General features: G+C 34.2%; 1 protein-coding gene across 1 annotated transcript in view; it reads right to left on the reverse strand.

The window, feature by feature from the left end:
* Window positions 1-12,721, reverse strand: part of LOC150095621 (spliceosome associated factor 3, U4/U6 recycling protein-like) — a 256,994-nt gene that overhangs the window by 224,016 nt on the left and 20,257 nt on the right. Inside the window, exon 3 of the mRNA XM_090409926.1 lies at window positions 9,751-9,855. Within this exon, the coding sequence (XP_090266052.1) occupies window positions 9,751-9,855 (105 nt within the window). The remainder of the gene's footprint in view (window positions 1-9,750; window positions 9,856-12,721) is intronic.

Raw genomic sequence — 12,721 nt, forward strand, 5'->3', positions numbered from 1 at the left:
GTCAAATGTCGCCCGCCACTGTCCACTACATTGAAAAGTTCTGCTGCTTGCTGCAGATTGGCAACAAAAATTTCGCATAACATAAAAAAATCGCGTTAACTGATTAATCATTCGCTTAAAGTGGGAAATAGTATCATTTCACTCACTCGCGGTAACTGATTATTGCACATATCGAATTCACATTAAGCAAGGTTTTCCTGTATATATATATATATATACACCACGAGTTGCCTCAGACTTGCACTACGTGCAGGCGCAAACTTGACTTACTTATCTGTTTGCTTACTTAAGCAAAAAGAATTAAAACCTACCTTATAAAATTGCTTGGTATCTTTAACATAGTATACCCAAGTTAAAAAACTTTCTTTCTATATATATATATATATAATACAAGGGAGGCTCCAACCCCCCCCCCCCCCAAGTTCCAGACTGGTAGGCCGGTTCTCCGTGAATTCTAATGACTCGAATTTTGAAGACTCGACACTCAGGGTAGTCCCTGAGTTTCAAAACATTTCAAATAACTTGACAAAAAACGTAACACAAAAACGTTACAAAAAAGGCTTATCATTTTATATTATAGAGTAGACACACACACACACACACACACACACACACACACACACACACACACACACACACACACACACACACACATAATATATGTTAAAGATACCAACAATTTTATAAACTGGGTTTTAATCCTTTAATGCATAGCGTCATACATGTCCCTCAAGGAGATGGGCTTTGATTATGAGATACTAAGGAAAGTGATCAGAGCTTACTCCACCTTTACCACGAGTTGCCTCAGACCTGAAAATACTTCAAGTGCAAACTTGACTTGTTTGCTTACTTGAGAAAAAAGGATTAAAACCAAGTTTATAAAATTGCTTGGTATCTTTAACGTATAGTATACCAAGGTAAAAAACTTTCTACACACACACACACACACACGAATATATATAGAAAATATATATAGAATACGAATAAATATTTATATTTAATAAATGTATTTTAAAAAAATTTAAAACTATACTTTTTAAAGTAAATGTTTCATATATATATATATATATTATATATATATATATATATATATATATATTTAAAATATACGTATATATAACTTGAAATAAGAAAACATTACTTTGTGATATTTTCTATATGATGAAGGCAGTTCAAAAATTAGTTTTACACAAAAATTTTGCCCCAAAAAACTTGAAACTGGCATGTCACATATATCGATAACGTGTGAAAATGTGCCAGTCCCAAGCAGAAGGGATGTTAAAAGGTCAAATGAACTGCCGGTAAATGCAGGACACATGTAAAACAAAGCTTAGCATTAATGTTTTAAAATAAATTACTTGTTTCAAACATTCCAGATCACTGTTTATATATATATATATATATATATATAAACAGTAATGTGTAATATATAGTAATGTAGAACACACACACAAACACCAATAACAATATATACTATTCTTAATGTATATTACACAGTTGCATTTATTATAAAATGACAAGGTAGTCAGCCAATTATTGTAGTGTAATTTCAAGACCTTGCAATGGCCTTGACATAACAATTTGTGCTTGCTACATGAGTTCATGACAAAAGTTATGCCATAGATAAAAGGACAGCTGACCATGGTATCCGAGTAGTGTACATAAGAGCAGTCAGAAGAAATGAAAAAGAAAATGAAAATGTCACAGGACTGTTCTTTAATGCTAATTTTGTACATTAATGATATTATGAATAGTTCGATGACAGAAATCTACTTGCATGCCTGCTAAAGCAAAGTTAGAAAAAGTGATAAGGAATGACTATGATATGTCTCTGGAAGAATTTTACAGCCAAGTGAAAGATTTTGAATTCTGGAATGAGAGATTGCAACCTGTGTTATACTGGTGAAATTGCAACCCCAAGCGAGCAAAAAGGTTAAGGATCTAGATATGTGATAGTGCACATAGTGGGTTGAAATTCATGATATATATTGCAAAAGTGGTAAATACAATGCAAGGGATTGTTGTAATACTGACATATAGCAAAACAAGACTACTGTTCCTCGTAAGTCCTTTATTGAACAATATCTGCTCTATGTGCAGATAATATCACTATGGAACACCGAATGATCAGACAGATAAGGGACTATGATTGCACAGTTTAATAAAAAAAAAAATGTTGAAAGGAATGATAGAGACAAATGAAGTTATCTTATAAGATACCATATATGTAGGAGAATTTTTTAAAATACATAGTAAAAGGGAAAAAGAAAAACAAAAGAGGAAAGAGAAATCATTCTCATTCCTGAAAGTGGGAGCAGTATCATAATTATGCATAGAAGGTTTTGGTTTTAAAAATGGATTGAGAAGCATAGTTTTTCAAATTTTTTCTGAATATGAATCAAAGAGGAATATGAAAAGCATTGTGTGACATAAAAATAATATAGTCAACTCTCACTACAGCAAACTACCAAGAAAATAAATCTGGTAGTAAGGCTGTTTGTTAGTTAGCTTCCTTAAAAAAATACATAATGGTATTTTTTAAGGAAATTACAATATAGATGAATTATTAATTACAATAAATTTAATTAATATTTCAAATATTTTGAGCAAGGTCAACCACCATCATTAAGTAACAATGTGCAAACTGATATGTACATGCAAGCACTACACTGCACATGGCAACCAAAGGTGAGCCTAAAGTCATAAACAGTATCCCCTAGGGGACTAGAATGGGTGTTCTTGGTTATTATGCTGAAGCTCTAAGGATGAGCGTTTCCCAAATTTGAGATAGTTTGATGCAACCGAATTTGTTGAAGTTAGAGTAGTTCTGAGGAAAATTCCAGGACTAGCCTCTCATATTTATGTTTGCTAAGGTTGAGTAAGGTGGCCATCTTCCAGCATATTCTATGGTAGGTACCTAAAGTTCAGCAAGTCCTCAGTGGCCAGAGTACTGGAACCAGATGTAGTCCTTGTTCTTAGTGATTCTGATTATGACTATCCTGCTGGTTTGGCCATAGTACGACAGTTGTAAACTGTTCTATTAAAGTTGAAATCAAAAATATTAATTAAATTTAATGTAATTAATAACTGATTAGTCTATGTTGTCATTTCCTTTGGCTTTGTGATCCTAATCAGTAGTCAATTATGAGTGACTTTGCTATACCGAGTGCTGACAGTAATAATAAGTGGTTATGAGCTCCCACTTCTTATGTAGACAAAATAAGTCTATTGCTAAACATGGCATGATGCCAGATCACACTGTATCAGTAATATCTGATAGCATTCAAATCCAACTTAATATTTTAGATCAAATTAAAAATTAGGAATGACATAATCAAAGTGCATTTCTATACTTGTTAAAAAAAAAGAGGTAAAATATCTTTTAGCTAAAGACAATGATAATCTTAAACCAGGGAGGAAGAATCCAGTGCAACCACAGTAACTCTGTGAAAGTAATTTGGCTGCTTATTTCTAAGAGATTATTGCTGCTGCTACTACTACCTAAATATTTTTTACTGGTCTTTTAAATAACAATCAGAACGCAGAAGGAAACATGAGGAAAAGAGGAAGGTAGATCGATATAAGAAAATAAGTTAAAAAATAAGGAAGAGTGTACAGACCCTGATCCAGATGCTTTATTCCATAATTCCAAAATTCATTAGTTAATTTCCTTAAAACAGGCATCTCCAACATATAGCCTGTGGGCTAGATGTATCCTAAGAAGCTGCTTGAACCGCCCCATGAGCTAAAGTGAGGGGGTGGGAGAACTGATTATAATTATATATAACTGTATTTTTATTTATATGTTCTTCTGTATTTTCAATGAAAATCAGAACAACTATTCAGTGAACTGAATTTTATCTACTAATCTGCCTATTAAACAAGGTACTTCAATAAAGAAATAATTTTATTTAAGTACTTGAAGAGTTGCACTTTACATCACTGTATAGCATAGTTTTCTAGCTTTCAGTTCAACATGCGTCAAAGGATTATTGGTTCCTCCCCCTACTTTTGGTTTTAATAATTTCAAAAAAAGACAGTGCATTCTAAGAAATATACTGATTCCTCAAAACTTGGAGTGGGGTGGGGGTGAGTGGAACACTACACCATGCAAGGTTCAGACTGTAAAGAGGATGAGGAACTCCAAACTCAGCATTTCAGTGGTAATTACAACTCAACAAATAAAAGCATTACTTTAGTGGGATGCTTCCAAGCCAATCTCACACAAAGAGTACTGAAATGCAACTTAGCATGAATGATGGAATATGAAGAACTTATACTGATATTAAGCATGGATTTACTATGTGATCTACACTTACTGTTTTTAGCAAATCTTATCTTCTGAAACTCACAGGCATCCTGACAAGATGTAATTAATTGTAGCTGTTCAAATCCTTCTGAACAGCTGTATATTCATTTTACACACACATATATGTATAAACATTATGACGATGAACAGCATATTTTTCTACCCAATGTCTAATTGGGTAGAAAAATAAAGGTCTAAACTAGTCTGGGTAGTGGCCCTTTCCTTAATGCATAACATTATACATATCTGAAAGGAGATGTGTTTTGCATTATGGTAGATACTGAGATAGGAGTAATGTTGGCTTGCTCCACCTTTGCAATGAGTTGCCCGATGTTGTACCACCTAACCCAGTCCTGGAGATACTTTCAGGTGCAAACTTTGTTTGCTCACACTTGGATATAGGATTAAACTAAATTTATTATAGTCTAACCAAGTGAAAAATAAACTTTCACCTACATAATATATTTGTAATATCCTAAATGTAACTTCAAGAATGGAGAACATAAATCATGATGCACAACATTCCACACATTGAAGGATTAAGCTATTAACCTATGTTTTTGCCAATGATGTGGTAATCAGAATGAAAGAAAGAAATACCAAGTTCCCAGATCAGTTTGGATTCTTGTACTTTCCATTTAGTTAATATACTTATTGTTTTAATGTAATAACAGTTACCATGCAAACTTGCCCTCTGAATGACATTAAAAATTAAAAACAAAGTTTAACCTTCTTGGAAGTTACACAAGCTGGCTTAGAAGGAGCAACCAACTTACATTCTCTCTCTCTCTCTCACTCAACATATCCTTATACTCAACATTCCAGAGACCAGAAACCACCTTAGTCAATCATCTTTGAACCCTTTCCTTTTTTCATCCTTTTGAAAACCACCAAATCTGAGCACAATAGTCCATATGTGATCTGATCACATCTTAAAAGAAATCATAAATTAAAGATGCCAAGAAATAATATTCTTGGTTTCATCCTTTATTCAAGCGTAAGCTTCCCATAATGCATTATACTAGTCTGTAAGGATATGCAAGTGTTGCATTATGCAATACTAAGGCACCTGATTTGAAATCATTAGACTCTATATAGGAGTGGTCCAGTCATGAAGTTACTTCACGCGTAAACTTTATTTGCTTACACTTGAATAAAGGAAACCAAGAATGAAATTTCTTGGCATCAACTTTAATTTAGCATAACCAAATGGAAAAAAAATATCGATCAACACTTTATACAATTGAATGAGAACATTCTTACTTCTACAAATGAAGGGGGTGCTTAAGGGTCAATGCTGTATAACTGAGAGACCTCCACATAGCCTTTAAAGGAATGCGGAAAACCAACCAGAGCTTCTGACCTAATGTCCAATCCTCACCTTCTCGTGGTGCACCCTGTTGGGTATCTACTTGGATAGTGAACGAACGAGGATGGGCTGGCAATTTGGGATTTAGCCGACCAAATTGTATTCTTATTGGTTAAACCAAAATAAAAAATGATGGTATAACATGAAAAAATTTCACGCCAGCTGGGGCATCACCCAGTTAAACAAGGCCCCTGTTGTTTTCGCCAGGGAACCAGGGCAAACAGTGAAAAGTCAGCTACTGGAACAAATCTGAAAACACACCCCAACTCAACATCACCAGAGTTAAAGAACGGTACTATCAACATAAGAAGCCTGAATGGCAAAGAAATGGAGCTAGTTGAGGAATTAGATAAGTACCAAATCGACATAATACGGATGACTGAAACAAAAAAAAACAAACACTGGTGAGATCTTTCTGAGCAATAAATACAAAATGTTAAATTCAGGCAATGACAATCAAGGAAAAGAAGGAGTAGCCATTGTATTCAACACTAAATATGAGGAGGCTAATCTTCTTGAATGGCACGCAGTCTCAAGTAGAGTGATGTGGGCAAATATCAGAATGGGGAATTGGACAATGAGACTTATTTGTGTATGGTCCCATAGAAGGTTCTACCAAGGTAGAAGTGGAGGAATTTTTTAATGCTTTAGAGAAAGCATCTGACACAATGAAAAAGGAAAAGTTGGTCCTCAGGGATCTAAATAGCAGAGTAGGAAATGATTGTCAGACATACAAAAATATTTTGGGAAAATTTGGAGAAAAGAGCAAAGCTAATACTGGCATATACCTGTTGGATTTTTGCTCAGGACATGGACTGGTTATTACTAACATCATGTTCAACATAAAAATGTGCACAATTTCACATGGAGAGAAGAGGCTAGGAATAAGAAAAGTCTCATTGACTATGTTATTGTTGATAGTGATGTTTTCCCACTGGTGCAGGACACCAGAGTGTACAGAGGATTTGAAATTGGAAGTGATCACTATTTTGTCTTGAGCAGGATAAAATTGAATTTCATATTGAAAAGAATAACATGTAAGAAAGTTTTAAAGCAAATAAAAGTTGAGCAGCTCTCAGATGGGAACTGTAGACTAAAATACACAAAGATTATTGAATTAAAAATGAAAGAGTTTGAGAACAGGAACCAAACCTTTGAGATTTAGTGGCAAGCCTTGAAGAAAACACTGCTTGATTCAGCCAGAGAGGCATGTGGTGAGGTTGTCTGCAAGGATAGAAAAATTACAACTCCATGGTGGACACAGGAAGTTAAAGAGGCAGCGAAGGAAAAGAAGACAGCATATCAAAAGTTCCTGGCAAATAAGTCAGCTTGTGCTCTTAGAGAATACAGAGATAAATGTAAGAAAGCTAAACACTGTGTAAAACTATTCAATTTAGCTATTCAATACGCTAAACAAAAGTTATGGAAGGACTTTGGCAAGAACATAGAAAATAAATATCAAGAAGGTCGCAAAATATTCTGGAGGTTGTTGAAGCTTAGAAATGGAGGAAAGAGTGCTGTAAAAGGAGTTAGAGATGATAAAGGTGACATGAAAAACGGGAGAAAAAGATATCCTTCAAGTATGGAGTAATTACTTTGAAAAATTGCTATATGAAACAAGCACTGATAGCACAGTGGTAAAAAACACTCAACAGGCATACAGTCAGGAATACATATCCATACTTGAAGTAGAAAAAGGCATCAAAGGCATGAAATCTGGAAAGAGTAGATGATATTCAACTAGAAATGCTGAAGTGGCGTTATAAAAGTCATACAGTGACTGCACAGTTCAGAAGGCCTGGACAGAGGAACGAATTCCCGATGATTGGAGTAGAGCTCTTTTTGTACCCATATATAAAAAGGGAAATAAAACTGAATGTGAGAATTACAGGATCTATATGGATCACATTATGAAGGAAAGTGGTATTAAACATGATATCAAAATTGGAGGTGTTAATCTCAGCTGTTTGCTTTATGCAGACGATGTTATACTTATCAATAAATTCACTACAAGTCTGCAAGATTTTCCTGACTAAATTGAATAACTGTTGTAATAGATATGGTATAAACGTCACCATTAAAAAGACAAAGACAATGAAAATAGGCAGAAACATTGAAAATATCAACTGCGTTGTGAATGGAGAACCTGTGGAACAAGTAAAACATTTCAGCTACTTAGGCACGATTTTTAGTGAAGATGGTAAATTAAATATGGAATAGACAACAGAATCAACAAAGCTGGTATGGTAGGAAGTCAACTGAATAAATTCATATGAAATAAGAGAGAAATTAGTCAGAATACTAAATTAGCTGTATACAAGCCAGTGTGCAAATCAGTTTTAACTTATGGATCTGAGAGCTGGGTCAGAAGTAAAACACTTGACCAAAGACTAGAGACCGTAGATATGCGAGTCCTAAGAAAGACTCATAGTCTTTTTTAGGATTTACGCGTGAACAAATCGCATCAATGGCAATATCATATTAAAAACGAGGATATTGGGAAAGAACTTGACATTGTCAGCATTAGCACAGCTAATCTCAAGTGGTATGGTCACTTAAACAGAATGGGCGAGGAAAGATTAGAAAAACATGTGTTCTCTGCCAGGTTAGCAGGAAAACGACCCAGAGGAAAACCAAGATATAGGTGGATTGATACAGTACAAAGTGCTTTAGATGATAGAAATATAAGATCTGATAACGTTGGAGTCTTGACAAGTAACAGACTGATTTGGAGGAAAATTGTAGATAGAAAGTTAGTAATGATGTAAATTTTTCATGTAGTACAATCATATCCTGTACACCCCTTGAGGGTACATGTCAGGAATTTGATGATGATGATGATGAATAAGGAGACTGAAAATAAGAAAGGTAAGAAATACTAGTGAGTTGTCTGTATTCCTTAGAGGCTACATAAAAAGTTTCTCCCACTTATCTAGTTTCCACCGTAACATGACTGACCTCCATCACTTGGAGGGTACTATTGAGCATTGAAAACAAAACACTTTCAGTGTCATTTTAAGGAAACAATGAAGATCCTAAGAACACCTTACCGATCCTAACTTCAATTAGAAGATCTTATTTAGCATGTGGCAATAGAGGAATGTAGTTGCATGACTTACATTACTCCAATTCCTGTCTCTCTCTCTCTCTCTGAATTACGCAATAATGAACATGAGAGAGTGACATGTTCACGCTGAATTATATAATAGACTCTACAAGGACTGCAAATATAGTTTTTATAACCTTTAATACACAAGTTTTAAGCAGTACCATTCTAAGTAATTTAGTGTTAGTTACATCATTCTAGGAGCCTGTATAGCTCAGTGGAAGTGGCATTTGCATCTTCTGCACTAGGCTGCCCGAAAATAGACTTATAGTTCAAGTCTAGTCGCCGAATGGAGAAGTCTTTTTCTAAGTCTTTTTCTTTTTCTTAGGCTTAGTCTTTTTCTAAGCCTTTCTTTGACCAGTTCCTGAGTTAGTGAATCTCTGGCATGGGCAGGTGGGTTTTTTCTTTGACCGTAGAACCCACATTATTTTAGACAGTAACATACCCTGTTAGGGTTAGTTACCAGTCTCTTCATTGGTGGCCACCTATAATTAGTGATTGATGTGGGCCAGCTATCTCTGATTGACTACTGGTAGAGATGTGAACTCAGTCTCTAAAAGTTAGATAGGGTTTAAACACCTTACCTACTCCCTATAAAGGAATAAAAGGCTTTAGCTTATTATTTTATTTTTTTATATCATTCTAGTTTAAGCTATCTCAAGATGCCACTTGAAATAGTGAAAAATCATGAAATAAAAAAATAAAGTGCAAAATAATAATGTGATATCTGTCTTCATACTGGTAGACAATCACAATCTGATTTGGATTTTTCTCATTAATCATGAAATGAACAACTATTAAAGAGCGTGTTTCATTGATTCTTATTTCACATTTCTGAATGACAACTTAAATGAATAAGGATTTCCAATGGATTTAAGATAAAAAATGATTATGTATAATTGGGAGGGGAAAAAAAAGAAAGAGAGAGTTTAGTTTATTATATAAATAAACAAAAACATAACTTACAGGTATAGTCTTTCACCGCTCTTTCAAATAGAGCAGTTATTGCCTCCCTTTCTTCTATTGATGCAGCTAGTTTAATTTCATCTGTTACCCAGTCTAGCCACAGTTCTAGTCAAAGCAAATATGTGATTAATACACTATTAAATCCAATTAGTCTAATAGTATCAAACCATAAAATGTTAAATATAAAGGTATAAAAATTATTTGCAAATATAGGAAGAAATTATAATATTGCAAGTGCATGTGATGATTGTAAACTTTCTCATCATCATGTTTACTGATATGTACCCCCAAAGGGTGTTCAGATTAGTATAACAGCACTACATGATGAAGTCTACATTATTATTAATCTCCTATCAATAATTTTCCTCCAAATAAATCTATTACTTGCGAGCACTCCAATATTGTTATATCTAACATTTTGTGCTTCTTAGATACTTCTGACCGAATCAATCTACCTAGACCTTGGTCATCCTCTAGCTCTCTTGCCTGCCATCTTTGCATCAAACACCTGTTTTGCTAACCTTTCTTCATCCATTCTATTTAAGTGACCATACCACCTTAGATTAGCTCTGCTGACACATTCTTGAATAATGATAATAATATCAATTCCTTTTTAATACCTTTATTTTTAATATGATTCTGCCATTGATGCCATTGGTTCACTCCCCCAATTTTTCTCAGAACTTTCATATCTGTGGTCTCTTTGATCAAGTGCTTTATTTCCAACCCAACTCTCAGATCCTTAACTTAAAACTGGTTTAAACACTGTTTCATATACAGCTAGTTTGGTGTTTTGGCTAATTTCTCTCTTACTGCATATAAATTTATTCAGATGGCTAACCACCATACCAGCTTTGTTTATTCTGTTGTCTATTTCCAGGTTTAACAAGCTATTTTCACTAAAAACTGTGCCTACATAGCTGAAATATTTTATTTGTTCTATAAGATCTCCACTCAAAATGCAGCTGAAGTTTTCTGTGCTCCTGTCTATTTTCATAGTTTTGGTCTTTTTATTGCTGATTTTCATGCCAAATTTGTTACAGCTTATTCAATTTACTTAGTGAATCCTGGAGACCTGCACTGGATGTGTTGAAGAGTACATCATCATATGCATACAACAAACAGCTAAGTTAAACTTCTCCGATTCTAATATCAGGCTTCATGTCACTTTCTTTCATAATGTGATTCATATAGATAATTAATAAGAGTGGAGATAATGTGCATCCTTGTCTTACCCCTGATTTTACATCAAACCATCTGCCTGTATTTACTTCAGTTCTAATTGCTGACTGACAACTTAAATATAGACAATGTATTGCAATGTATAATGTTCAATTCACTCCATATAATTGTAGTTTGGAAAAGCTTTTCTCTGGGACCTTGCCATATGGCTTTTTCCAGATCTACAAAACTTAAGTACAGATCCTTATCATATTCCCATGATTTCTCAGCTATTTGTCTTAAAGTGAAAATCTGATCTTGACAACCACTATTTGGCCTGAACCCAGCTTGTTCTTCTCCAGGTTTCTCTTCTTCCATAATCTTTCTCAACCTCTTTTCAAGTATGCTTGCATAAATCTTATCTAGAATACTTAGTAGAGAAATACTCTACTAAGTATTCTCACATTCAGTTTTATTCCCTTTTTTTCAAAGTACCATCTTTTTTTATAGATGGTACTGTGAGAGCTCTACACCAACCATTGGGAATTCGACCTTCTGTCCAGGCCCTCTGAATTATGCATAATTCAGAGTTTTGAATTCTGCAAAACTTTTATACCTTCATACATTTCTGGTTGAATATAATCTACTACAATGCTCTTCCACATTTGAAGTTTTTGATGGCTTTTTCTACCTGAAGTATTGATATATACTCCTGTTTACATTCTTCTTGAAAATTTTCTAGCATGGTTCTGTCACTGCTTGGTTCATTTAACAGTCATTCAAAGTAATTACTCCAGGCATCTAAGATATCCTTATCTTCAGTAGTCATGTCACCTTTATCATCTTTGATTCATTTCGCAGTACTGTTTGCTCCATTTCTAAGCTTCTTCAATAGCCTCCAGAACATTTTGCCACCTTCCTGATATTTCTTTTTTATATTCTTACCAAAGTCTTCCCATGACTTTTGTTTAGCTACTTTTAAACACAGCTTAGCTCTCTCTTACATTTTTCTCTGTATTCTTTTAGGACAACTGCGAACTTATTTGCTAGGAACTTTTGGTATACTTTTTTCCTTTCCAGGACTGATTCTTTATCTTCTTGTGTCCACCATGGTGTTCTTATTTTTCTATCCTCGCAAACAACTTTACCACATACCTCCCTAGCTGAATCAATGTCTTCTTCAGAGTTTGCCACTAGGCTTTAGTTTTTGATTTGTTTCATTTTTTTGTTCAATAATATTTGTATCTGATCAATATCAATAATATATAGTTGAGTCTACAATTTACTTATAAAAGCTGGTCAACTTTAATTGTTTTTAAAACTTTCTTACATGCTGTTCTTTTCAGTGTGATATCCATTTTTATCCTGCTTAGTACTAAGTAAATGTCACTTCCAATTTGAAACTCCTGTATTCTGAACTAGCATGAAGATATCACTATCAACAATATAATCAATGAGGTTTTTCTTATTTCTTGTGTCTTCTCTCCATGTGAATTTGTGAACATCTTTATGTTAAAAGATGGTGTTAGTAATGACTAGGCTGCATCCTGAGCAGAAGTCCAGTAAATACTTACCATTATTATTAGCTTTGCCCTTTTCTCAAAATTTCCCAAAATGTTCCTATATACCTGGTGGGATTCATTTCCTACTCTGCTGTTTAAATCTCCAACAAGGACCAATTTTTCCTCTTTTTTTTTTTTTTTTTGTCAGCTACATGTCCTAATGACACAAAAAATTCCTCCACTTCTTCCTTGGAAGAACTTTGTGTGGGACAATAGGCACAAATAAGTTTTATTGTCCATGTCCACAT

Source organism: Typopeltis vanoorti, chromosome 20 (assembly GCF_054136105.1).
Source record: "Typopeltis vanoorti isolate ZY-2024b chromosome 20, IOZ_Tvanoo_1.0, whole genome shotgun sequence".
Lineage (NCBI taxonomy): Eukaryota > Metazoa > Arthropoda > Arachnida > Uropygi > Thelyphonidae > Typopeltis > Typopeltis vanoorti.